Below are 26,116 nucleotides of genomic sequence, written 5' to 3'. Positions count from 1 at the left end.
GACCGCTGACGTTGCAGTTTCTGCAGGTATATTGCTGATACCTGCAAGCTCTGGCTGTGTGTTTGCCTCTAGACCTCCAACATGAGCCGTTGATGGAAACAAAAGGTCCATTACCAGATGATCATCTCTGACTGTCTCTGTAACTCTCCTTAAGCGCACCATTGACAGGTGCTGATGGCCTCATTACTGGCCGCATTGTCCCTTGCGATGGCATGAATCGCCGTTCAGCTAGCCATTGTCTCTGTTGAATTCCCCCTTTGGGTTCGACTACATGCTCGGGCATGTCCGATTGCTCCTGTCTGCCTGGAGAACTGTGTCCCACGTTAACAATGTTGACTCCCTGTCCATTTGCTGCATTTAAGCCAAGATTTTTGTCAAACATCATTCTGGTCACTTCCTCCCCTGAGATAAATGTCTGGGCCATCAGAGCCGCCGTTTCCAGGGTCAAGTCTTTGGTCTCAATCAGTTTCCTGAAAACCCCAGCATGCCCGATGCCCTCAATAAAAAAGTCTCACAGCATCTCCACTCTGCATGCATCTGGGAACTTACATAGGCTCGCCAGTCGCTGGAGATCTGCCACAAAGCCTGGAATGCTTTGCCCTTCTCGCCACCGGTGCATGTAAAACCGGTGTCTCGCCATGTGCATGCTGCTCGCCGGTTTAAAGTGTTCCCCGATCAACTTACTGAGCTCTTCAAAAGTCTTGTCCGCCGGCTTCTCTGGCGCTAGAAGGTCCTTCATCAGGGAGTATTTCCTGGATCCACAAACCGTCAGGAGATGAGCCCTGCGTTTGTTGGCTGAATCATGTCCCAGCCATTCCTTAGTGACGAAACTTTGCTGTAGTCTCTCAATAAAATCGTCCCAATCATCACCAACACAGTACCTCTCATCTGTGCTGCTAGTGGCCATGCTCGTGTGGTTTAAATCCCAGTTTCTCGTCGCCAATAATATGTCCTTATTTTGCAGTATAAATGCACACGAGGCCCATACTTGAGAGAAGGTCACTCTGTGACCAGTAACCTTTATTCGCCAGCACTGAAGTGATGAAGGTGGGTGGAGCTTCCCCTTTTATACCTGAAAGTCCAGGTTAGGAGTGTCTCCCACAAGTTCACCACCTAGTTGTCAATGTTCTCACGGTGTACAACTTAGGTCAGTTTATACGTGGGTTACAATGACAGTTGAATACATGACAGGAGGAAAGCAATGATGTTGAAGACAGCACTGTCACTCGATTTCACAGTCGCAGCCACAAGCTCAGATATGCATAATATAGATAGTGTAGCATGGAGGCAGGATCTGCAAGTGTTGAATCACCGGGCACGAATGGCCTGCAGCCAAGGCAAGGGTAACACAGGTACCAGCTGACCGGATGGTGAGGTCGCACATGAGTTCTGCTGCCAAGGACTCAGATGAGGACTTCGAGGGGACGACCTGCAGAAGAATGATAATGGATATGCACAATGAAATGCTTGGTGCATTGGCAGGCCCGCCGGAAAGCCTGACTGCAATGTCAAGGAGCGTGTACGAGTCCGACACCAACTTTGCACAGGGCTTTGCGCAGAGCTCGGAGCCCATCCTTTCCAGCGTGTATGTGGGGCAACTCCCTTAGCACACTTGTGGACGCAACCATGCAGCATCTGTGGTATTCCATTGCAGCACAAGCAGAAGCCACCCAACATCTGAATGCTGCAGTGGAAGCTCTGATTGACATCCTGCAAAGTCAGCTTGTTGCCATGCAATCAAAGTTTGCAGCCACGCAAGCACAGACTGCTGCCATCATGGTTGGGTTTACCAGTGTCATCATCATCACAGGCAGTCCCTCATATCAAGGATGACTTGCTTTCATGCCAAAAAGGAATGAGTTCACAGCTGTTTCAATGAAGGACTTAATATTCCAGGTCCTGAACTACATCCTGAAGGGTGGAAGATACCTGCGTGGATTTTTTTAACGTGTGGTGGCCGTTGCACACCAGCCACCACATGGGCCTGACAGAGCTAGGTCTTGGTCCAGTGGCAAGGTTTAACCAAGACTACTGAAGACCAGCTCTGCTGCACGGACCTAGTGCGCACACAATCTCAGTGTGGGCTGGACCGTGCTGCCTCTGGGGCCACACCTCTTCTGGCCCCAAAACCACTTCTCTCCTGGGCCCCGATCACTCGCTGCTCTTGCGCCCCAACCTCGCCGCTCCTGGTGTACCTGCCCACGCTCCAATCAGCGACCTGGACCTTGATGACATCCAATCCAGTCGCCCTCTTCGCTGCCGTTGCCCTCCTGCACCAGCTCGCGTTGTACCTTGCCATGGTATGGCCGCCACGCTGTCCAGGAGCCACTCGCTGCTCCTTTTATGGCCCTGACCTGCCGCTGATGGTCTCTCACAGGTCGGGCCCACCACGCCTCTCAGTTCTACCTCAGTACAGTCCTTTCGACAGAGCAGCACTCTCTCAGTACTGCCCCTCCGACAGACCAACACTCCCCCAGTACCACCCCTCCAACAGTGCAGCACTCTCTTAGTACTGCCGCTCTGATAGTACATCACTCCCTCAGTACTACCCCTCCGACAGTGCACAACTCCCTCAGTTCTGCCCCTCCGACAGTGCAGCGTTCCCTCAGTACTGCCCCTCCGACAGACCAGCACTCCCCCAGTACCACCCCTCTGATAGTGGAGCACTCTCTTAGTACTGCCACTCTGACAGTACATCACTCCCTCAGTACTACCCCTCCGACAGTGCACAACTCCCTCAGTTCTGCCCCTCCGACAGTGCAGCGTTCCCTCAGTACTGCCCCTCTGACAGTGCAGCGCTCCCTCAGTAATATCGGGAGTAGGACATGAACCCACAGGAGAGGATGCTGCACACTGAGCCACACAGTATGGAAAGGGTCTTGCAGGATGTCACAGTAGTCCAGTAACCGGCCCTCAAGCAGATTAGTAGGATTGTCACAGTGCCACCCCAGGGCATGGCAGTGGCTCCATGGCGCATGAAGCTGCTGTTCTCTCTCAGGATAACAACATTCGTTCTCCCAACCCTGCCACTCGCCAGTGCCTTTGCTGTTGCCAGTCAGCCAGCCAGCCTAGACTTCTGTTGCCCATGCCAAGGTGGTGCACATCAAAACTGGCCCTTCTAGGCCCACATCTACTCGAGGTCATCCTCCAAGACCATCTGCATTCACCCACACTGAAAGTCAGCAGCGTTCCACCAGCCATGGTGCAGCCGCTGGGGTAGCACTGCGTAGGAGCACTAGGACAGGCAAAGGTACATGAAAGACAGGCAGTAAGGGAATGCACAAAGGTGATTATTTGAATTTTGTATGAAATATTGGAATGGTTTCATTTATAAATTTGGCTTGGGTTGCTTGTTTTGTGGTGGCTTTTATTGTAGTATTGTAGCCAAGAGAATGCCGTGATGGTTAGTAAGAGAGGGAAACTAAGGTGTTAGACTGTTGGTAACTGGGGAATTGGGGTTCACTCGTACCACAGTCAGATGAGTCGATCACAGACTACTCCTTCCTCCTTCCCTCTTCCCTCAGCATATCCTGCTCTGTGTTCATCTTCCCTGTCACGCTGCAGGCCAAGGGGGATACAAACTACTGCACTGAGCAGAAGCCTTGCAAATCAGTACCAAGTCCTTGAGCACATGCCACACCACTCCCTTTAGACTTTAAGCAACTTCAAATAACTGCAGAAGTTACCAAACACTTCTGCAAACTCAGCATCAGCCAGTAGAAATCAATCAGCAACTAACCTGTAAGTAGTTCATGATCTGCCAAATAGCGCTGGTGAACACGTGTTCAGCTGTGGAAGATTGAGCGAGGGCATCACTGACTTCAAATTTGCACGGCACGCTGAATGACATCAGGATCTGCCTACTCTACATACTCTGCATACTTCCGGCCCATGCTCCTTGCGCCGACGCAAATAACCTCAGCAAAATGGCATCTGGTGTGACCCGCATCAGACATGTGCACACGTGCCACAGACGCCATTTGGACACAAAACATTTCTTTTGACATTTGTGCTGTCAGTGTTCTACAGCATTGAGGTGCTGCAAACACTGACAAGCACTGCACAAAGGTGCACGGCTGCACCTAGGCTCTCCCATGTCTCCCTCCATATGCTAATGGAGGGAGTCACAGCACGCAGGGAGATTCTCTTCCCTTCCTACGGGTGGAAGAGATCTCCTCAGGAGACCAACACAGCCTGGTTGCACATTGCACAGGAGGGCACAAGCAGGGATGTTGTTAGGAGGACCAGGGTGCAATGGCACAAACTTTCAATGATCTCAATAGATCACGAAACGTTACTGCAAAGCCACACTCAACTTCATCCTGCTGTGCCACTCATCACATCCCAATCATCCTGCCTTCCCTACCCTACTCCTGCACATCCTTACTCACCAACTTACCTGCACCTCTACCCATTCCTCTCTATCTTCATTATCACTTCCCCAGCTCACTAGCCATCCCTCACACTTACTCTCATCCTAGTGCAATCATACCAACTAACAACACACAAGGGTAGGCATTTAGGTGTTTTAGCCAATGTTTCATGTAAAGTTTCTGTTAATGTGATGTGAAACATTGAAATCTTTATTTTCAACACTTGGACAGATTTGTGTGCACCTTTGGAAGTGGCTTAGTGAGTTGTAGTGAATGGTGATACATAACGGTACTCCCTGCAATGCAGATGAGTGTGAAAGGAATGGCTTGGGCATTGTAGAGATGCTTTATGGTGTTGGTGTGGGGTGGTGTCAACCTGGCGCATCATGTGGCAGCCAGGGTGTACAGTGAAGTAAATCTGGCCATGGCAAGGCCATCCCTGGCATCCCGAGTAGCAATGTGGTTGGGTGCTGATGCCCTCTGTCTTGTGCAGCACCAGTTGATTGTGGAGAAGGTTGGTGTTGTTGGTGCTGCTAGTGTGCCTGGTGATGATGGTGTTGGAGCTGATCGAGGTGGGATTCTGAGGACCAATGCTGATGGAAAAGATGGCAGGTGAAGTGGAGATGACAGAAGCAATCTATAAATGGTGGCAGAGGTAATGAGGTCAGACTGAATGGAGACTTGTGTAAAGACTTTCAACATTCTGAATCTGTAATGGAAATGCAGTTTGGAGAAGCAAGTGGTTAATGGAATATTTCTCAATCGGCTGGGAGCTTTGACTTGACATTTGAAGCTGTCAACACATCAGCTGATTCAATGGCCCGTGACCTCCCAGCTCAGCTTCACAGACGAGATCTAGGCACAGCGGTGAAACCAGTGGGCGACCTGTCCAATTCAAAAAGCGGGAGAAAAAGCATTATTAATTGGCTGTCAACAATGCACTAATCACCTGAATTGCCTCCCCGCCACTGTGTTTTGGCTCAGCGCCGGCAGATCCGACATTTCATAATGGCACATGGCAGCGAGTTGACAGTGTCATCCCAACCCACTGTCAAAAAAAAAACTTTCCCATCTGACCCGCCAGCGTTCGCGCCTGCTGACCCCTTGGAAAATCCCCCTCTCCCCACTTTTCAGACTTTTTCCACTTTTTATGGAACTCTATCCATTGGATGCAGAAGTTCAATGTACTTGGTTTCCCAGGATTGCTGGAATTAGACTATTGGAGAAACTTCTAACTTCAAGAGCAAATCAAACTTTTATCACTTGGTTAACGATCTCACCTCAAACATATACTGACTGACAGCCATTTAGCTTCCTTTGTCTAATAAATGAGACATATATTCCATTAAATTAATTAGCCAATCTCTGAAGTGTGTTTACATGCTTTCTTAACCCAGTGTTGTAGGAGCAATATCAGGAGACAGCTGGATAAAAACATAACATTTCATCAGATGATCGCCTACATGATAATCCTACACACAGGTGAGGTACTTATGAATTAATTCCCAAAGAATTCATCTGCAAGTGTGCTAAATTTGAATTGTAATGCTTAAAAAGATAGGTAAAAAAGATTTTCCAGCATTGATTCCTTTGTCTTTATATTTCTTTCAACACAGGTTTGACTTACTGCATTTATCTACCTATCTGTATCCACCTTTCCCTATCTCTTCCTCAACTCCCCTCTTTGCATCGTGTTGCTCTCTTAGGGAGCTATTTATTTCTTGAAGCGATAGTTGTCACATGTTTCTAAATCTAGTCAATTATATGTCGTAAAAATAATTAGATGCAATGGCAGAAATTCAATAGCCCCTGGTGGGGAAGGTGTAGCGGCCGGTAAACCTGGAAATATGTGGGAGGAGGTTTGATCGGCGGTGTTGTAGGGACGAGTGGGCTCCGACCGCGGAGACTGATAACAGGCAGGTTAACAGATTTGCTTGGTGGGCCAGGGGAAGTACTCCTCTTCCTTTTGGCCTACAAGCAGTGCTGGGAAGGCACTTAACTTTTGGATCTGGCTGCTCTTGCTTTCATTTAGCTGCTGGGTGCCCCGGAAACCCAGCCCACAGGCATTAAACCTGAAACAGATCGAACATTTGAGGCAAGCAGCTTCATTAAATTATTTAAATTAGGGACCCGTCTCCGGTGAGCAGGTTAGTCGCTCAGCCCCCAACCTGTCTCCGTTAAAACTGAAAGTGGGAGCATTGGAGGCGGGTTTCCAATTATTAAAATCTTAACGTCTCCCCCATGACCCTCCCTGCCCATCCTTGCGGGTTGAAATTACCCCATTTACATGGTCATTAGGTTAAAAAAATGACATAGACATTGAATATAAGAACATAAGAACATAAGAATTAGGAACAGGAGTAGGCCATCTAGCCCCTCGAGCCTGCTCCGCCATTCAAAAAGATCATGGCTGATCTGGCCGTGGACTCAGCTCCACTTACCCGCCCGCTCCCCATAACCCTTAATTCCCTTATTGGTTAAAAATCTATGTATCTGAGATTTTAATACATTCAATTAGCTAACCTCAACTGCTTCCTTGGGCAGAGAATTCCACAGATTCACAACCCTCTGGGAGAAGAAATTCCTTCTCAACTCGGTTTTAAATTGGCTCCCCTGTATTTTGAGGCTGTGCCCCCTAGTTCTAGTCTCCCCGACCAGTGGAAACAACCTCTCTGCCTCTATCTTGTCTATCTCTTTCATTATTTTAAATGTTGCTATAAATCACCCCTCATCCTTCTGAACTCCAACGAGTAAAGACCCAGTCTACTCAATCTATCCTCATAAGGTAACCCCCTCATCTCCGGAATCAGCCTAGTGAATCGTCTCTGTACCCCCTCCAAGGCTAGTATATCCTTCCTTAAGTAAGGTGACCAAAACTGCATGCAGTACTCCAGGTGCGGCCTCACCAATACCCTGTACAGTTGCAGCAGGACCTCCCTGCTTTTGTACTCCATCCCTCTCGCAATGAAGGCCAACATTCCATTCGCCTTCCTGATTACCTGCTGCACCTGCAAACTAACTTTTTGGGATTCATGCACAAAGACCTACCCCAGGTCTCCCTGCACCTCAGCATGTTGTAATTTCTCCCCATTCAAATAATATTCCCTTTTACTGTGTTTTTTTCCAAGGTGGATGACATCACATTTTCCGACATTGTATTCCATCTGCCAAACCTTAGCCCATTCGCTTAACCTATCTAAATCTCTTTGCAGCCTCTCTGTGTCCTCTACACAACCCGCTTTCCCACTAATCTTTGTGTCATCTGCAAATTTTGTTACACTGCATTCTGTCCCCTCTTTCAGGTCATCTATGTATATTGTAAACAGTTGTGGCCCCAGCACCGATCCCTATGGTACACCACTAACCACCGATTTCCAACCCGAAAAGGACCCATTTATCCCGACTCTCTGCTTTCTGTTAGCCAGCCAATTCTCTATCCATGCTAATATATTTCTTCTGACTCTGCGTACCTTTATCTTCTGCAGTAACCTTTTGTGTGACACCTTATCGAATGCCTTTTGGAAATCTAAATACACCACATCCATCGGTACACCTCTATCCACCATGCTCGTTATATCCTCAAAGAATTCCAGTAAATTAGTTAAACATGATTTCCCCTTCATGAATCCATGTTGCGTCTGCTTGATTGCACTATTCCTATCTAGATGTCCCGCTATTTCTTCCTTAATGATAGCTTCAAGCATTTTCCCCACAACAGATGTTAAACTAACCGGCCTATAGTTACTTGCCTTTTGTCTGCCCCCTTTTTTAAACAGAGGCGTTACATTAGCTGCTTTCCAATCTGCTGGTACCTCCCCAGAGTCCAGAGAATTTTGGTAGATTATAACGAATGCATCTGCTATAAGTTCCACCATCTCTTTTAATACCCTGGGATGCATTTCATCAGGACCAAGGGACTTGTCTACCTTGAGTCCCATTAGCCTGTCCAGCACTAATCCCTAGTGATAGTGATTGTCTCAAGGTCCTCCCTTCCCACATTCCCGTGACCAGCAATTTTTGGCATGGTTTTTGTGTCTTCCACTGTGAAGACTGAAGCAAAATAATTGTTTAAGGTCACAGCCATTTCCACATTTCCCATTATTAAATCCCCCTTCTCATCTTCTAAGGGACCAACATTTACTTTAGTCACTCTCTTCCGTTTTATATATCGGTAAAAGCTTTTACTGTCTGTTTTTATGTTTTGCACAAGTTTACTTTCGTAATCTATCTTTCCTTTCTTTATTGCTTTCTTAGTCATTCTTTGCTGTCGTTTAAAATGTTCCCAATCTTCTAGTTTCCCACTAACCTTGGCTACCTTATACGCATTGGTTTTTAATTTGATACTCTCTCCTTTATTTCCTTGGTTATCCACAGCTGGTTATCCCTTCTCTTACCGCCCTTCTTTTTCACTGGAATATATTTTTGTTGAGCACTATGAAAGAGCTCCTTAAAAGTCCTCCACTGTTCCTCAATTGTGCCACCGTTTAGTCTGTGTTCCCAGTCTACTTAAGCTAACTCTGCCCTCATCCCACTGTAGTCCCCTTTGTTTATGCATAGTATGCTCGTTTGAGACACTACTTCCTCACCCTCAATCTGTATTACAAATTCAACCATACTGTGATCACTCATTCCAAGAGGATCTTTTCCTCGGAGATCATTTATTATTCCTGTCTCATTACACAGGACCAAATCTAAGATAGCTTGCTCCCTTGTAGGTTCTGTAACACACTGTTCTAAGAAACAATCTCGTATGCATTCTATGAATTCCTCCTCAAGGCTACCCCGTGCGATTTGATTTGACCAATCAATATGTAGGTTAAAATCCCCCATGATTACTGCCGTTCCTTTTTCACATGCCTCCATTATTCCCTTGATTATTGTCCGCCCCACCGTGAAGTTATTATTTGGGGGCCTATAAACTACGCCCACCAGTGACTTTTTCCCCTTACTATCTCTGATCTCCACCCACAATGATTCAACATTTTCTTCATTAGAGCCAATATCATCTCTCACAACTGCCCTGATATCATCCTTTATTAACAGAGCTACCCCACCTCCTTTCCCTTCTTGTTTATCTTTCCGAATTGTCAGATACCCCTGTATGTTTAATTCCCAGTCTTGGCCCCCCTGCAACCACGTTTCTGTAATGGCCACCAAATCATACCCATTTGTAATGATGTGTGCCATCAACTCATTTACTTTATTTCGAATGCTGCGTGCATTTAGGTAGAGTGTTTTAATACTAGTTTTCGAACCATGATTTTTAGTTTTGACCCCTCCTGCAGCCCCTTTATATTCATACATATTGTCCCTTCCTATCACCTTGTGGTTTGCACTTACCCCAGTGCTACTCTGCTCTGTTGCCTCCTGCCTTTTGCATTCTTTCTTGGGGTCCTGTTCATCTGCGCTCTCACCCACTCTAACTAGCTCAGAGCCCTCTCCTGGGTTCCGAATACTCCTCGCATTGAGGCACCGAGTTTTCAGGCTTGCCTTTTTATTACACTTTGACCCTTTAGAATTTTGCTGTACAATGGCCCTTTTTGTTTTTTGCCTTGGGTTTCTCTGCCTTCCACTTTTACTCATCTCCTTTCTGTCTTTTGCTTCTGTCTCCATTTTGTTTCCCTCTGTCTCTCTGCATTGGTTCCCATCCCCCTGCCATATTAGTTTAACTCCTCCCCAACAGCACTAGCAAACACTCCCCCTAGGACATTGTTTCCGGTCCTGCCTAGGTGCAGACCGTCCGGTTTGTACTGGTCCCACCTCCCCCAGAACCATTTCCAATGCCCCAGGAATTTGAATCCCTCCCTGCTGCACCACTGCTCAAGCCACGTATTCATCTGCGCTATCCTGCGATTCCTACTCTGACTAGCACGTGGCACTGGTAGCAATCCCGAGATTACTACTTTTGAGGTCCTACTTTTTTAATTTAGCTCCTAGCTCCTTAAATTCGTCTCGTAGGACCTCATCCCTTTTTTTATCTATGTCGTTGGTACCAATGTGCACCACGACAATTGGCTGTTCTCCCTCCCTTTTCAGAATGTCCTGCACCCACTCCGAGACATCCTTGATCCTTGCACCAGGGAGGCAACATACCAGCCTGGAGTCTTGGTTGCAGCCGCAGAAACACCTATCTATTCCCCTTACAATTGAATCCCCTTTTAACTATCGCTATCGCTCTCCCACTCTTTTTCCTGCCCTCCTGTGCAACAGAGCCAGCCACGGTGCCATGAACTTGGCTGCTGCTGCCCTCCCCTGATGAGTCATCCCCCTCAACAGTACTCAAAGCAGTGTATCTGTTTTGCAGGAGGATGACCGCAGGGGACCCCTGCACTACCTTCCTTGCACTGCTCTTCCTGCTGGTCTTCCATTCCCTAGCTGGCTGTGGACCCTTCACCTGCGGTAAGACCAACTTGCTACACGTGCTACTCACGTCATTCTCAGCATCGTGGATGCTCCAGAGTGAATCCACCCTCAGCTCCAATTCCGCAACGCGGTCCGTCAGGAGCTGGAGGCGGATACACTTCCCGCACATGTAGTCGTCAGGGACACCGGAAGTGTCCCTGAGTTCCCACATGGTACAGGAGGAGCATATCACGTGACCGAGCTCTCCTGCCATGACTTAACCCTTAGATACACTTAAATTGGCGACAACAATGTTCACAGGTTACTTACTGATATAAAAAAGAAAAAGACAACAATGTTAACGGGTTACTTACTGATATAAAAAAGAAAAAGTAAAGCTACTCACCAATCACCAGCCAATCACTTACTCCTTTGGCTGTGACATCACCTTTTGATTTCTTTCTACTTCTTTTTTGCTTTTTCTCGCGGCTGGAGCTGTACAAGTTGGGCCTTTATAGGCTTCACCACGCACCCCGGACTCTCACTGCTTGAACTGCCGCTCCTCCTCCGATGTTGGGCCTTTATAGGCCTCTCCACGCACCCCGGACTCGCGCTGCTTGAACTGCCGCTCCTCCTCCGACGTTGGGCCTTTATAGGCCTCTCCACACACCCCGGACTCGTGCTGCTCAAATTCTGCCTAATTTGCATGGCATTGATTTAATAAGTCCTTTTTGTTGAATGTTTTGTCCATTGGCTCTTAAACACATCAGATGCTTAATTTATTTCAGGATTATATTTGACATGCTGCACTAAATTGGTGAAAGCATAACAATCCTGAATGAATGTTATATAATCCTGACTAAATGAGACAAGAAAACATCTGACTGAAAGAAATTTGATGCACATGTAAACAGAATCTATTGGGCAGAATCCAGGTGGGTGGCAGTTAAAATAACCACAGCAACGTACCCCCCCTCCTATCCCCTTACCTTCCATCTGCCCTTTGGTTGGCATTTCCATCTGCCCTTTTGGGCCGGCGAGAAGGACAGTGAGGTCGTTCTTTAAATACAATGATCAGGCTCCGATGATGTCACCTGTAATTTTAAACTGAGGCCTACGCAGGGAGGCCGCTGTGGCTTCAGATCAACTTGCTGTCGAAATGTGCTAGGGCTAGAACAAACCCAAAAAGGTAGGTTTTTTTTGTTGCTTTCCTGGTGAGCTCCATGAAAGCTCCTCTGGGCCCCACCAGGGAACCTTGGATCTCCCCTGTCCCAGGCTTCCTTCTCCCGACCGCGATGTCCTCCTGACACCCAGCCACCCAACCACGTACCTGAATGCTGGGGGGGTCAGTTCTTCAGGTCCCTGGTGGCAGCCTCCTACCATCTGAAATACAGCTCTCACACACTGACCAGTCATACACTGGGAGTTAAAATCTCCCGGGCCTCTCTCCTGGTCCTCACACTGCAGAGGACCGGATGGTTTGCTGTTTGCCTCGTCAGAATGCAGTATAGGATTCAATCTACAGAGGGCAGAAATTAAGGGCCCAAGTGTCCACATGATTTGCGCCTGATTTTTAGGAGCAACTGGTGGAGAACGGACTATCTTAGAAATCGCAATTCTCCACATTTTTTTTTCTGCAGTTCTAGTCAGGTAGAACAGTTCTACTTTTCTAGAATTTTTTCTTCAAAAGGGGGCGTGTCCGGCCACTGACACCTGATTTGAAAGTTTCCACAGTGAAAACGTACTCCAAACTAAGTTAGAATGGAGCCAGTGAAGATTTTTGTAGAACTGAAAAAACCTGTTCTACACATTAAAAAATCAGGCGCAGGTTACAAATTAGGCGTCCAGAACGAGGTGGGGGGGAGGGGGGTGGAAGGGAACTCATTAAATTCTACAATAAATCCTTATTTATACGTCTACAAATATTATACAAATAAATCCAACCTGAATAAACATTTATAAGCAAAGAAAAGATTAAATAAACCATCTTCCTACCTGTGTGAAAGTGCTTCAGGCAGGGAGAATTCTGCAGGCGTTCGTTCCCGCGGAAGGGGGGGGGAAGGGAACAGCCATTCGTTCCCGCGGGGGAGGGGGGGAAGGAGACAGTGAGAAGGCTGCAAGTGCTGATGTGCTGATGGCAATGTGCTTTTATTAAAAAATGTTCAAAAATTAAACAGCTACAAAGAACTACAAAAATGGCCGAGTGCCAATGTTTTTTTCACACTGTGCGTGCGCGAACGCTACAACGCGCACGCGCAGCGTTGCCGGCAGGAAAAAACTAATTTAAATAGTACCCGCCCCCTCCCACTTACAAAATCGGCGCGAGTGTAGGCTCCGCCCCCCTGGGCGCCGCGCCAGGCAGACAAGGAGCTGCAGAACGCTCCAGAATCGCGATTTTTTTTTTAGGCGTCGTTTTAGGCTCGAAAAACGGGCGCCCAGCTCGGAGGGGCGCCCATTTTTTGTCGTGTGGAAATTTGGGCCCATGGTGTGGCTGACATAGGCAAATAATGCAGTCTTTATCTTTATTCATCCATGGGGTAAGATTTAGAAATGCTGCAGGGACAGTTTGTTTCCACCAATTTCTCCCCAATTCTGAAAGTGCTGACTCATGTTAGGGTTCTGTTTGCGGCAGACATATTCTGATAGGTAGAGACTAGTGGGGTTCCGCAGGGCTCAGTGCTGGGACCCCAGCTATTTACAATATACATCAACGATTTAGATGAAGGAATTGAGTGTAATATCCCCAAGTTTGCAGATGACACTAAGCTGGGTGGCGGTGTGAGCTGTGAGGACGATGCTAAGAGGCTGCAGGGTGACTTGGACAGGTTAGGTGAGTGGGCAAATGCATGGCAGATGCAATATAATGTGGATAAATGTAAGGTTATCCACTTTGGTGGCAAAAACACGAAGGCAGAATATTATCTGAATGGCAGCAGATTAGGAAAAGGGAAGGTGCAACGAGACCTGGGTGTCATGGTACATCAGTCATTGAAAGTTGGCATACAGGTACAGCAGGCGGTGAAGAAGGCAAATGGTATGTTGGCCTTCATAGCTAGGAGATTTGAGTATAGGAGCAGGGAGGTCTTACTGCAGTTATACACCTGGAATATTGTGTTGAGTTTTGGTCTCCTAATCTGGGGGAGGACGTTCTTGCTATTGAGGGAGTGCAGCGAAGGTTCACCAGACTGATTCCCGGGATGGCAGGACTGATATATGAGGAGAGACTGGATCGACTGGGCCTGTATTCACTGGAGTTTAGAAAGATGAGAGGGGATCTCATAGAAACATATAAAATTCTGACGGGACTGGACAGGTTAGATACAGGAAGAATGTTCCCGATGTTGGGGAAGTCCAGAACCAGGGGACACAGTCTAAGGATAAGGAGTAAGCCATTTAGGACTGAGATGAGGAGAAACTTCTTCACAGAGAGTTGTTAACCTGTGGAATTCTCTACCGCAGAGAGTTGTTGATGCCAGATCATTGGATATATTCAAGGGAGAGTTAGATATGGCCCTTACCGCTAAAGGGATCAAGGAGTATGGAGACAAAGCAAGAAAGGGGTACTGAGGTGAATGATCAGCCATGATCTTATTGAATGGTGGTGCAGACTTGAAAGGCCGAATGGCCTACTCCTGCATCTATTTTCTATGTTTCTATGTTTACCTCACATAAGTGGCTGTTGTTTGTGTGTGAAGCTAGACAGTGAGGATTGGCAGAATATTTTCATGGTAGGCATCACAGCCAAGCCACTGCTGTCATCACCTGATCTCTAATCATGCAAGTGTTCCACAAAAACAGAAGAAATAGAAGCAGGAATAGGCCAAATTACCCCCCGAGCTTGCTCCGCCATCTAATAAGATCATGGCTGATCTGATCATGGACTCAGCTCCACTTCCCTGCCCAGTTCCCATAACCCTTTATTCCCTTATCGCTCAAAAATCTGTCTATCTCCGTCTAAAATATATTCAATGACCCAGTCTCCACAGCTCTCTGTGACAGAGAATTCCATAGATTTACAACCCACTGAGAGAAGAAATACCTCCTCATCTCAGTTTTAAATGGACGGCCCCTTATTCTGCGACTATGCCCCCTAGTTTTAGTTTCCCCTATGAGTGGAAATATACTCTCTGCAACCATCTTTTCGAGCCCTCTCATTATCTTATATGTTTCGATAAGATCACCTCTCATTCTTCTGAACTCCAATGAGTATAGACTCAACCTATCGTTATAAGTCAACCCCCTTATCTCCAGAATCAACCAGAGATGAGGGGGTTGACTTATAAAGATAGGTTGAGTCTATCTTTAGACTCCAGCAGAACTCCAGCAAATTTGTCAAACATGATTTCCCTTTCATAAAATTTTGCTGACTCTACTTGATTGAATTATGCTTATCCAAATGTCCTGCTACTGCTTCCTTAATAGTGGGTTCCAGCATTTTCCCAATGACAGATGTTAGGCGAAGCGACCTATAGTTTCCTGCTTTCTGTCTGCCTCCTTTTTTAAATGGGCGTAACATTTGCGGTTTTCCAATCTGCTGGGACCTCCCCAGGATCCAGTGAATTTTGGTAGATTACAACCAATGCATCCACTATCTCTGCAGCCACTTCTTTAAGGACCTTAGGATGCAAGCCATCAGGTCCAGGGGACTTGTCCGCCTTTAGTCCCATTATTTTACTGAGTAATAGTGATTGTATTAAGTTCCACCCTCCCTATAGCCCCTTGATTATCCACTATTAGGATGTTTTTAGTGTCTTCAACCGTGAAGACCGATACAAAATATTTGTTCAAAGTCTCTGCCATTTCCCTGTTCCCCATTATTAATTCCCCAGTCTCATCCTCTAGGGGATCAATGTTTACTTTAGCCACTCTTTCCTTTTTATGTACCTGTAGAAACTTTTACGGTTTTTATATTTTGTGCTAGTTTACTTTCATAGGATTTCAGTAGGAGTCACACGGGTAACAAGAGTGAGTAACTCAGTAATCTATCCCTTCCCTTGCTGAGATGCAATAAGGCCAATTGCAGTCCCTAAAGCCATCCAATCTGAAATCAGCTAGTTCAATACCGACCAGATATTAAACCAGGGATCTTCACGGTCTATCTGGCTCAGTCCACACTGGGTGGTCGGTTTACTTATTGAGCCATCAGAGAAGTTTTGCTGGTTTAGTGTAAACTAGGCTCTCCATTGCTGTCACTTTAACTGATAATTGTTCTTGCAGTTTTAATCTTAACCCAGCTATACCCTCTCCTACTTTGGAGATTTGATCATTGATCAAGAATAATATTGGGGCTCGCATGATTATCGTGAAAATGTTTCAAAATTAGAGAGTAAACATTATGAAAAGGTATGGTAAACTTACTGTAGAATAGTATAGCAACAACACTAAATTAGGTGAATTTTTCCGACTTTTATCCAATGTACCAGCATGGATCCAATGGGTAGACAAAAAAAAACATAACAGAAAGATATTGGGCTGGATTTTACCAACCTCGGCGGGTCCGTGGAGGGTGACATCAGTGGCGGGTCCTGGCCTCGCTGCCGGCTCGAGCCCACTGTTCAAAATGATTTGTCCCAATGGATTTGCTGGCCAATTGAAGGAAGCAGGTCTGATGAAATAATTTGATGATGTGCCATCAGCTGGTTTCCTTAAAGGGACCATGCGCAAAGGTATTTTGACAATTGTGCTGTCAGTGTTCTACAGCATTGAGGTGCTGCAAACACTGACAAGCACTGCACAGAGGTGCACGGCTATACTCAGGCTCTCTCATGACTCCCTCCAGATGCTTATAAAGAGAGTCACAGCAGGCAAGGATGTTCTCTTCCCTTCCTAATGGGCGGAAGAGATCTCCTCAGGAGATTAACGCAGCCTGGTTCCACATTGCACAGGAGGGCACAAGCAGGGATGTCGTCAGGAGCACCAGGCTGCAATGGCACAAACCTTTCAGTGATCTCAGTAGATCACGAAGCGTTACTGCAAAGCCACACTCAACTTCAACCTGCTGTGCCTCTCATCAAATCCATATCACTCTGCCTTCCCTACTCTACTTACTCACAACAACTTACCTTGCACCTCCACCCATCCCTCTCTATCTACATTATCACATCCCCATTTCACTCGTCACCCGTCACACTCACCCTCATCCTAGTGCAATCATACCAACTAACAACACACAAGGGTACTTAGGTGTTTTAGCAAATGTTTCATGTAAAGTTTCTGTTAATGTGATGTGAAACATTGAAATCTTTACTTTCAACACTTTCAAGCGTTCTTGGACAGATTTGTGTGCACCTTCGGAAGTGGCTTAGTGAGTTGCAGTGAATGGTGAGACAAAACGGTTCCCCTCCCCACCCCCCACAATGGTGATGAGTGTGAAAGAAGGGATGCTTCATGGTGTTTGTGTGGGATGGTGCCAACTTGGCGCATCATGTGGCAGCAAGCGTGTACAGAGTCAAGTGAAGTAAATCTGGCCATGCTGAGGCCATCTCTGGTCACCCAGGCAGCAATGTGGTCAGGTGCTGATGCCCTGTCTCCTGAGCAGCATCAAGTAATTGCGGAGGAGGATGGTGATGCTGGTGTTGGGGCTGATCGTGGTGGAATTCTGAGGACCAAGGTGAGAGAGTATAAAGGGCACTGATGCTGATGGAATAAATGGCAGGTGAAATAGAGATGACAGAAACGATCTGTCAATGGTGGAAGAGGTAACGAGATCAGATTGAATGGAGACTTGTGTAAAGACGCAGAATTCTGGATCTGCAATGGAAATGCAGTTTAAAGTATATAGTGGCTAAGAGAAGATATCTGATTCAGCTGGGAGCTTTGACTTGACGTTTGAAGCTGTCAACTTATCAGCTGAAAGAATGGCAAGTCACCTCCCACCTCAGCTTCACTGACAAGGTTTGGCCACAGCGGGAAACCGGTTGGCATCGTGTCAAAATCAAAAAGCTGGGAAAAAAAGCATTGTTACATGGTTGTAAACAAGCCACTAATGATTTCAATTGCCTCCCCCACCTCTGCGTGTCGGGTCTGCTCAGTGCTGGCAGACCTGATATTTGGGAAAGGCTTGTGGCAGCGGGTTGACAGGGGGGTCCCGACCCACTGTTCAAAAAACACATTTTCCCACCCTGCCACCGATCATGTCCACTTATCCCCCGGAAAATTTTGCCCAATATATTAATGCATCTTTTGAGTGTTAGGCTAAATTGGAGTGCACGCTATTGTATAAGATAAGGAGTGTTAAAACATGTAATGCAAGATGTATTATTCTGATACTAAGATGGAGCAGTGTCCCTTTAAGATTACAAAGTCTAATTGTTATTAAGTAATCACAGTCTCAGGCCATCAGAGTCTCGTAGTACTTGCTTTGAAGGAGATTTGCAGATTGGAAAATGTTAGTAAATTGCAGGTTCCAGGTCCGAGAAATCCAGCTTTAAGTATCTGGGTTTTTTATTTTTAAGATTATTTTGTATCTGTAACTAAGTATGACACTTTAAAGAGTGACGTCTGGAGTGGCATATTCTGTTACTCCGTTTTCAAACCAGTGGCCCATTGGAAATGTTCATTTTATTTAAAAAACTGTAGAAAATAAAATATTTGTTTTTTAACATTTAGTTATTCATGTAATTGCACATCTGTTCAATATTGAGCGATACCACGAAAGCTATTCACCTGCTGCCAAAGAATTACTGAAGAGACTTTCCAGCATTGGGAAGAACACCAGTGAAAGCTACCTCAACCCCATCAGAACATATGACACGGTACGTTGATCCTGAATCCAACTATAATAGAGGAGAGGAATTACAAATGGCTACAACTTTAAAACTAACCAAAGTTACTGGCAGATTAATTACATTTGCCATTACAGTTCTGCGTATTGTGTATTATTCAAAATCTGTAGACAGTCCAGTTGAAGTTTACTGTGCAACATATAAATGCACAAGATTGTTAAATCTAATCTTTCAAATTTTTTAAATAAATATTAAGGTTAAGATTTTCTGTTTTGTATTATTAGTGTTAGTGAGTATATGCATTTCACGTGCTTGGTTTCCTTAACGAATACTGGATTCTACACTGATTAAACTGAGGAATAAAGATAATGGGCTAGAACCTCCACTTATTTTGCATGCTTAATGCCCACTTAACACCCATTTTACTGCTGAAATTATGTATAACGCCCATATATCGCCCATTTAGCCACAAAATGGAAACTGACGGGCATTTTTCGGAAACTTATCGCCGAGCATTACTTTCCCCATGTGCTTAACGCCAGGAAAAAAGAATACCGCCCGCCCACTTTTTTTGGGTAGAATCATTAGAATGGGCGAAATCAACGCTCATAATATCACCCAGCGTTAATTTCCGCACTGATTTAACGCCGAGATTCAATAATACCGCCCACCCATTTTTTTTTGTCGTAAAGAGCATATTTACCGAAACTAGCGGCCATGAGATCGCCCAGTCACTTTCACCACCTCGCACACATATCGCCCACAATATCGCTCACCCAAAAAAACGCCCAGAAAAAGTGGAACTAACCAGAACTAATCACAGCGTTATGGACGCCATGTTCTACATCACATGTCGCATTCTTTAAAAGGCTGCTGTGCTTCAACCTCGGGGGAGTTCAGATGTACTCTGGAGGTCATTGGAGTTGATGTGAACATCTGTACAAACATCTTGACCATACTATGATTGGAATTAAATAGGTGTCTTCGTCGGGACATTCCTTGTTTGTGACCAATCGGTGGAAAACAGAGAGCTACTGCAATGGGGCCTGTCCTTTCTCACCCTCTCTTGATGACCAATTACATGCAGCAGACTCGAGATCGCCGAAGGTACGCTCCACAGCATTATGTGCCCAATGTAAGACGTGCCAGACTGATGAGGAGAACCAGACGTTATACCCCCCGCAAGTATAAGGAAAAGCAGTCTTACCTCGACTTGCCCGACACCACCTGCCTTCGGAGACTGCGCTTCCACAAAGAGGTTATCACTGAGATATGCCAGCTGATAAGGGGAGATCTGTATCCTGCCAGCACCATCAGTACTGCATTGTCTGTCGAGGTCAAAGTCACTGCGGCACTGTCGTTCTATGCCTCGAGTTCTTTTCAGGCCACAGCTGGCGACACTTGCGGACTTTCTCAGCATGCCACACATTGCTGCATTAGACAGGTCACTGAAGCTCTGTATGCACGCAGGAGGGACTTGATTAGCTTTCCTATGACCTGGGAGACACAGAGTGAGAGGGCTCTAGGATTCTCCAGAATTTCAAACTTCCCCAAGCTGCAGGGAGCAATAGACTGTATGCACATCACGATGCGGGCACCTTTTCAGGATGCAGAGGTTTTCAGAAACTGCAAGGGATTCCACTCCCTGAATGTCCAACTCATTGTCGACCACCAGCAAATTATACTGGCAGTGAATGCTCAATTTCCGGGCACCATCCATGATGCACACATCCTGCGTGAGAGCACTGTATCTGACTTGTTTAGCAATCAGCCACAAGCTCAATGCTTGTGACAAAGGATATGGCCTCGCCATCTGGCTGATGAACCCCCTGTGTGACACACACACCGAAGCCGAGAGGCGATACAATGAGAGCCACAGAGCCACTCGCAATATCATGGAGAAGACCATTGGAGTGCTTAAGCAGCGCTTTAGATGCCTGGATCACTCAGGAGGCGACCTCTAATAACACCCTGAGCAGGTAGCTCAAGTCATGGTGGTGTGCTCCATGCTGCACAACTTGCCTATCAGGAGGGGACAAGAATTGCCTGATGAGTCTGACAGTCCACCTCACCAGAGAGAGGAAGAGGAGGATGAGGAGGCGGACGCTGACATTGGCCCAGACAATCAGGCTGAAGCTGAAGCCATGCCCCTGCCCCCCTGTAGACCGCATGAAAGGGCCCGTGGTGGCATGGTAGCTGCAAGAGCCTTACGTCAGGAGCTCATCAATGATCGCTTTGCCTGAAAGAACGTTGGTGTTATTTACAAGGCTGACACACTGCTGGGTGTGCAGGTTATACATCAATGGTGTGCATCACCTTGGTGACAGTTAAAGTTTAAGTTGATTGAAGTTAAGTGTCATTATACCCTTTGATGTTAGGGAATCACCAGCGTGTAACAGTGCAGCTATCTGAGCCAATGCGCAACAAGGTTTTGTTAAATAAAAAACATTTAAACCGAACATTTGTCTGAAATCATCAGTATTTTTGTAAAAACCAACCCTTCCCCATCCCGCCCCCCACTCCCGCTTCTCCTCCCCACCTCTACCCCTTCCCCTTCTCCTCTTGACTCTATGCCACCTGGCTGAAGAGCTCCTCAGGCGATGCTTCATTGGGAGGAGGGGGGTTGACGGCCGAAACGCTGCTTGGATGGATACAGGAGAGGACAGTCCTGAGCTGGGAACATGCTCCGAGCCAGAAGCAAGATGTTGCTCCTGGCTCTCATGTGTCGTTGGCAATGGGTGTGCGGCACCTTGGGGTGCAGTACCGCGCTCTGGGACCACTGGGAGCCCTCTGCCACCAGTGTTCCTGGCTACCAGCTCCTCCATCCCTTCCATGTTATATCTTATTTGTTGGACAAAAACTCGGTGCCAACTATGTTCTTGGTGCTTAGTCGGCTTTTTGCTGCTAGTCCGTCATTCCTCCCACAACAGCCAAAGAAGCACACAGTACAGCCACACACGCCTTCAATCCCTCTCCGCTCCTTTTCTCTCTGTCTCCTCTTCGGCGCATGTCATGATGACCCTCGGCCTCCTGAATCGCAGGAATCGAGCGTTGCCATGCCTTTGCTAAGGACGGCGACACTTTATGGCAGATGGTCAGCGAGATTTAATGCTGCCGCCCATTTCATATCGCTCGCGGTAATGCCCATTTAAAAAAATGGAGACTAGGTATTTTAAGAGTGGGCGAGAAGCCGGCGATCTGAAAACCCTTTTTTACCGCCTACGCCGGAAATAACGCCCATTTTTGGGCGATAAGTACAAAAGTGGAAAATCGAGCCCAATGAGTTAATCAATGGAATTGTTATCTTCTTCAGTTTAGGACACCAAATGCCTTTTGAACTATTGCAATAATGTATTTTTAAATCATCAATTGTTTTGCTCCAGCAAAATAAAAAAAAAAGGACTCTTGCTTTTAGCAGCTACTATCTATACTTAATTTTTCAATATTCCTTCCTAGTGTCAGACTTCACTTAGTAGCAAAGTTTCTATTAGTGTGAGTGGTGAGGACAGTGGGAATCACTTTCTCTCTACAAGAATTTCATATGTTAATGGAAATCGAAATCAAATTGTTACAAAATTTAACATATTACACAATTGAAGGAGCAGTAATGATGAAACTTGCTCTTTAATTAAAATGTACGGCAATATCTTATTTGCTACTTGTTTCTTTTTTGAATTAATCCGAAGTATACTATAACATTTATGAAGTTTCCCCAATGCCGTTTTTGGCATATTGCCAGAGTTACGCCCGTTTTTCTTCGCTCCAACTACTCAAAAAAAGTAACAATTTTCCCCGTTCTATTTTTTGAAATCGACAGCCTGTCCTATAGCCTCGGAGAGTGCAGCCTAATGTCTGCGCCGAAAAAGCACAGCCCCCGCTTCTGCGCATGTGTGGAAAAAACAGGACGTTTTTGATGTGATTCCTATGGGCGTGCATGCCCAGTACAGCTCCCGGTCTGCATTCGGCCATTTTTAAAGAGCCAGTTGTGTGTGAGAATTTTAATTTTCATTGGAAAAATCAGAGCTGCAATACAAGATGCAACGCGGTGCAAGGACCAAGAATTTCTTACAGGATGAAGTGGAGGCACTAATTACTGTGATTGAGGCCAGATTCCACAAGATGGACACCAGCAGAGGTCACACAAAAGTTTCACCAAAAGAAAAGAAACGCTGCAACAAACTTGCACAATGGTGACCACCCCGAGGTCTGAAGGCCAGTGCAAAAACAAGTGGCAGGATCTTGGTCAAGTAGTTAGTGTAAGTAAAATGTTCATTTATTCAATGGAATTGCAATTGTAAATGTGACCAGCTGTATATGTCCCACCCAGCAGAAAGACACCCTCTCCAAAAAGTTATATTTTCCTCTTTGCAGAGGAAGATGGTACACAACAAACGAGAAAGAACGCGAACAGGAGGAGGCCCGGCAAATCTCCACCCACTGACACCCTTGGAAGAGAGGGTCACTGCTTCGATGGGTCCTGCCTGGAGAAAAGCAACCACCACTGCACAAGCTGGGCCCACACTCGAGGGAGAGGGTAAGTCCTGAAAATTCCACAGTCTGGCTTTGATAAATGTTAAGTACTGCACGGGCTAGACATGTTTCGGTTCATGGGGATGTCTCCGTCAGCGACGTTTCAGTTGATGCAATGTGCTAACATTCATCTTGGTCCTTCAAATCAGCCTGCTGCCTGTGCTGTATGAGCCTACTCATGCCACCCTGCCCCCTCCTCTGTTGCTAACCATTTGTCTGTTCTGTTATATTTTGCAGAACTTGAGGCCAACCCAGACAAGGCTGAAGCCGATGCAGTAGAAGATTCAGATGAGGACGAGCCTGAAGAGGAGAACATCTTCCAATCCCACCTTCCAGACCAAGAGTATGGGGCTGAGGGGGAGGGGATGGATGAATCCCCCTCTGTTGTACTCACTCTGGAGGAAGTGCAGGTGCCACCCATTGAGGTGCCAGCCCCTTCCGTGAGTTGTATGAGTACTGTTGGGACATTCCATGGTTTCCCACCGTCTGAGGCTGGGAATTCCAGTGGGACGCAGCGAGGCACACCCAGGGCCCCACCGTCTGAGGCTGCGTGTCCCAGTGGGATGCAGCGAGGCAGACCCAGGGTGAGGAGGGGAAGGAGAGCTCGACAGCGCTCGCCTGAGGTGCAGGATATAACAGATGTGGTTCAGATGATGGCAATGAGTGGGGAGAGCATTGACCTTACGTGATCACTCCTGGACACCATCAGTGGAGTGGGTGATGAGGTATCGCGACTGCGGGGAGAAGTAACAATACTCTCACGAGAAATGGGAATTCTATCCGGGAACAGTGGAAGGTAATATCGCAGGTAGCTGATGCGCTGTCAGTGAACATTATTGTGTTCCTAACACAGATGAGACTGCACACAAGGAGGTTAAAATAACAGTGACCTCAGTCTTTATTAAGACACTCCAGAGTGAGTAACAGGCCTTAGTGGCCAGCTTATATACAGTGCTGGGATCCCTTGGGACTTCAGGGGATGCACTCCCTGGTGGCGGAACATGGGAGTGCATGCTTTACAGATTCACAACATCACAGCCGCCGCAAAGTCAAAGTGAAAACTATTTACAAGGTGAGGCGGTCGGGAGCCTTTCTTTCCCTGGTGGACCACCTCGGTACAAATGTCTGTTCTGGTGTGTTGGCTGTGCCCTCGCTGAGCTGGCGTGTTGTTGGTCCTGCAGGGCTGCTGGGTGAGCCTGGCCTTGCTGGGCTGTTGGGCGTGATGGGTTCGATTTCCTGGTCCGGCGTGGTGTCGTTGATCCTTTGGGTGTGTGTTGTGGGCTCGAAAAAGGTGGTGTCTGCTGTGGGTTGTTCAGGGCAGTCTGTGAACCGCAGCCTCGTTTGGTCCAGGTGCTTTCTGCAAATTTGTCCATTGTCGAGTTTGACTACAAACACCCTACTCCCTTCTTTAGCTATCACCGTGCCTGGGATCCACTTGGGACCATGTCCATAGTTTAGCACATAGGGTCATTCAGATCAATTTCCCATGGCACAGTGGCACGACCATCGTTTACATTTTGTTGCTGCTGCCTGCTCTCTACCTGATCATGCAGGTTGGGGTGAACCAGCAAGAGTCTGGTTTTAAGTGTCCTTTTCATGAGTGGCTCAGCCAGGGGCGCCCGTGTGAGCGAGTGGGGTCTCGTACGGTAGCTAAGCAGTACTCGGGACAGGAGGGTTTGGAGTGAGCCTTCTGTGACTTGTTTAAGGCTCTGTTTGATTGTTTGTACTGCCCGCCCTGCCTGCCCATTGGAGGCTGGATTAAACGGGGCCGAGGTGACATTTTGATCCCATTGTGGGTCATGAATTCTTTAAATTCGGCATTGGTGAAACATGGCCCGTTGTCACTGACCAGTATGTCAGGCAGGCCGTGGGTGGCAAACATGGCCCTCAGGCTTTCAATGGTGGCGGTGGCGGTGCTTCCAGACATTATTTCACATTCAATCCATTTTGAAAAAGCATCCACCACCATCAGGAACATTTTACCGAGAAACGGGCCCGCATAGTCAACATGGATCCTCGACCATGGTCTGGAGGGCCAGGACCACAAACTTAGTGATGCCTCTCTGGGCATGTTGCTCAACTGAGCACACACACGGCATTGTCGTACACAGGACTCTAAGTCAGAGTCGATACCAGGCCACTACACTTGGGATCTGGCTATCGCTTTCATCATTACTATACCCGGGTGTGTGCTGTGGAGATCCGAGATGAACGTATCCCTGCCCTTTTTGGGTAGCATTATGCAGTCTGCCTGAATGGACAGCTCGTCCTTTCGCCACTGGAACGGCTTGATTAGCTCTTGCATTTCAACGGGGATGCTGGCCCAGCTCCCATGCAGTACACAGTTTTTTACTAGGGACAGCAGAGGATGTTGGCTGGTCCAAGTCCTAATCTGGCAGGCCGTGACAGGTGATTTATCATTTTCAAACGCTTCCATGACCATCAATAAGTCTGTGGGCTGCGCCACCATCAACAAGTTTGCAGGCTGCGCCATTTCCACCCCCGGGGTGGGCAATGGTAACCTACTGAGGGCATCCGCACAGTTCTCGGTGTCTGGCCTGTGGCGGATGGTATAGTTATACGCTGATAGCGCGAGTGCCCACTTTTGTATGCGGGCTGAGGCATTAGTATTTATCTCCTTGTTTTCAGCGAACAGGGATATGAGGGGCTTGTGATCAGTTTCCAGCTCAAATTTGAGGCCAAACAGGTACTGATGCATTTTGTTTACCCCGAACACACACGCTAACGCTTCTTTCTCAATCATGCCATAGGCCCTCTCAGCCTTAGACAAGCTCTTGGAATCATAGGCGACAGGTTGCAACTTCCCCGCAACGTTAGCTTGTTGTAACACACACCCAACTCCGTAAGACGACGCATCACATGCAAGCACAAGTCTTTTACACGGGTTATACAATACAAGCAGCTTGTTGGGGCATAAAATATTTCTAGCTTTCTCAAAATCAATTTCTTTGTTTTTTCCGCATACCCAGTTCTCACCTTTATGCAATAACACATGTAGGGGCTCTAAGAGGGTGCTTAACCCCGGTAGGAAGTTACCAAAATAGTTGAGCAGTCCCAGGAACGACTGCAGCTCCGTGACATTCTGTGGCCTGGGCGCGTTCCTGATAGTCTCTGTCTTGGCGTCTG

General features: G+C 46.9%; 1 protein-coding gene across 1 annotated transcript in view; it reads left to right on the top strand.

The window, feature by feature from the left end:
• Positions 1-26,116, top strand: part of LOC139273909 (NADPH oxidase 3-like) — a 110,027-nt gene that overhangs the window by 6,570 nt on the left and 77,341 nt on the right. The window contains exons 4-5 of the mRNA XM_070890981.1: positions 5,771-5,855; positions 18,324-18,469. Of these exons, the coding sequence (XP_070747082.1) occupies positions 5,771-5,855; positions 18,324-18,469 (231 nt within the window). The remainder of the gene's footprint in view (positions 1-5,770; positions 5,856-18,323; positions 18,470-26,116) is intronic.

This window comes from Pristiophorus japonicus, chromosome 9 (assembly GCF_044704955.1).
Source record: "Pristiophorus japonicus isolate sPriJap1 chromosome 9, sPriJap1.hap1, whole genome shotgun sequence".
Classification (NCBI taxonomy): domain Eukaryota; kingdom Metazoa; phylum Chordata; class Chondrichthyes; family Pristiophoridae; genus Pristiophorus; species Pristiophorus japonicus.
The sequence above is the reverse complement of the archived record's forward strand: the minus strand, read 5'-3'. Positions and strand labels throughout refer to the sequence as shown.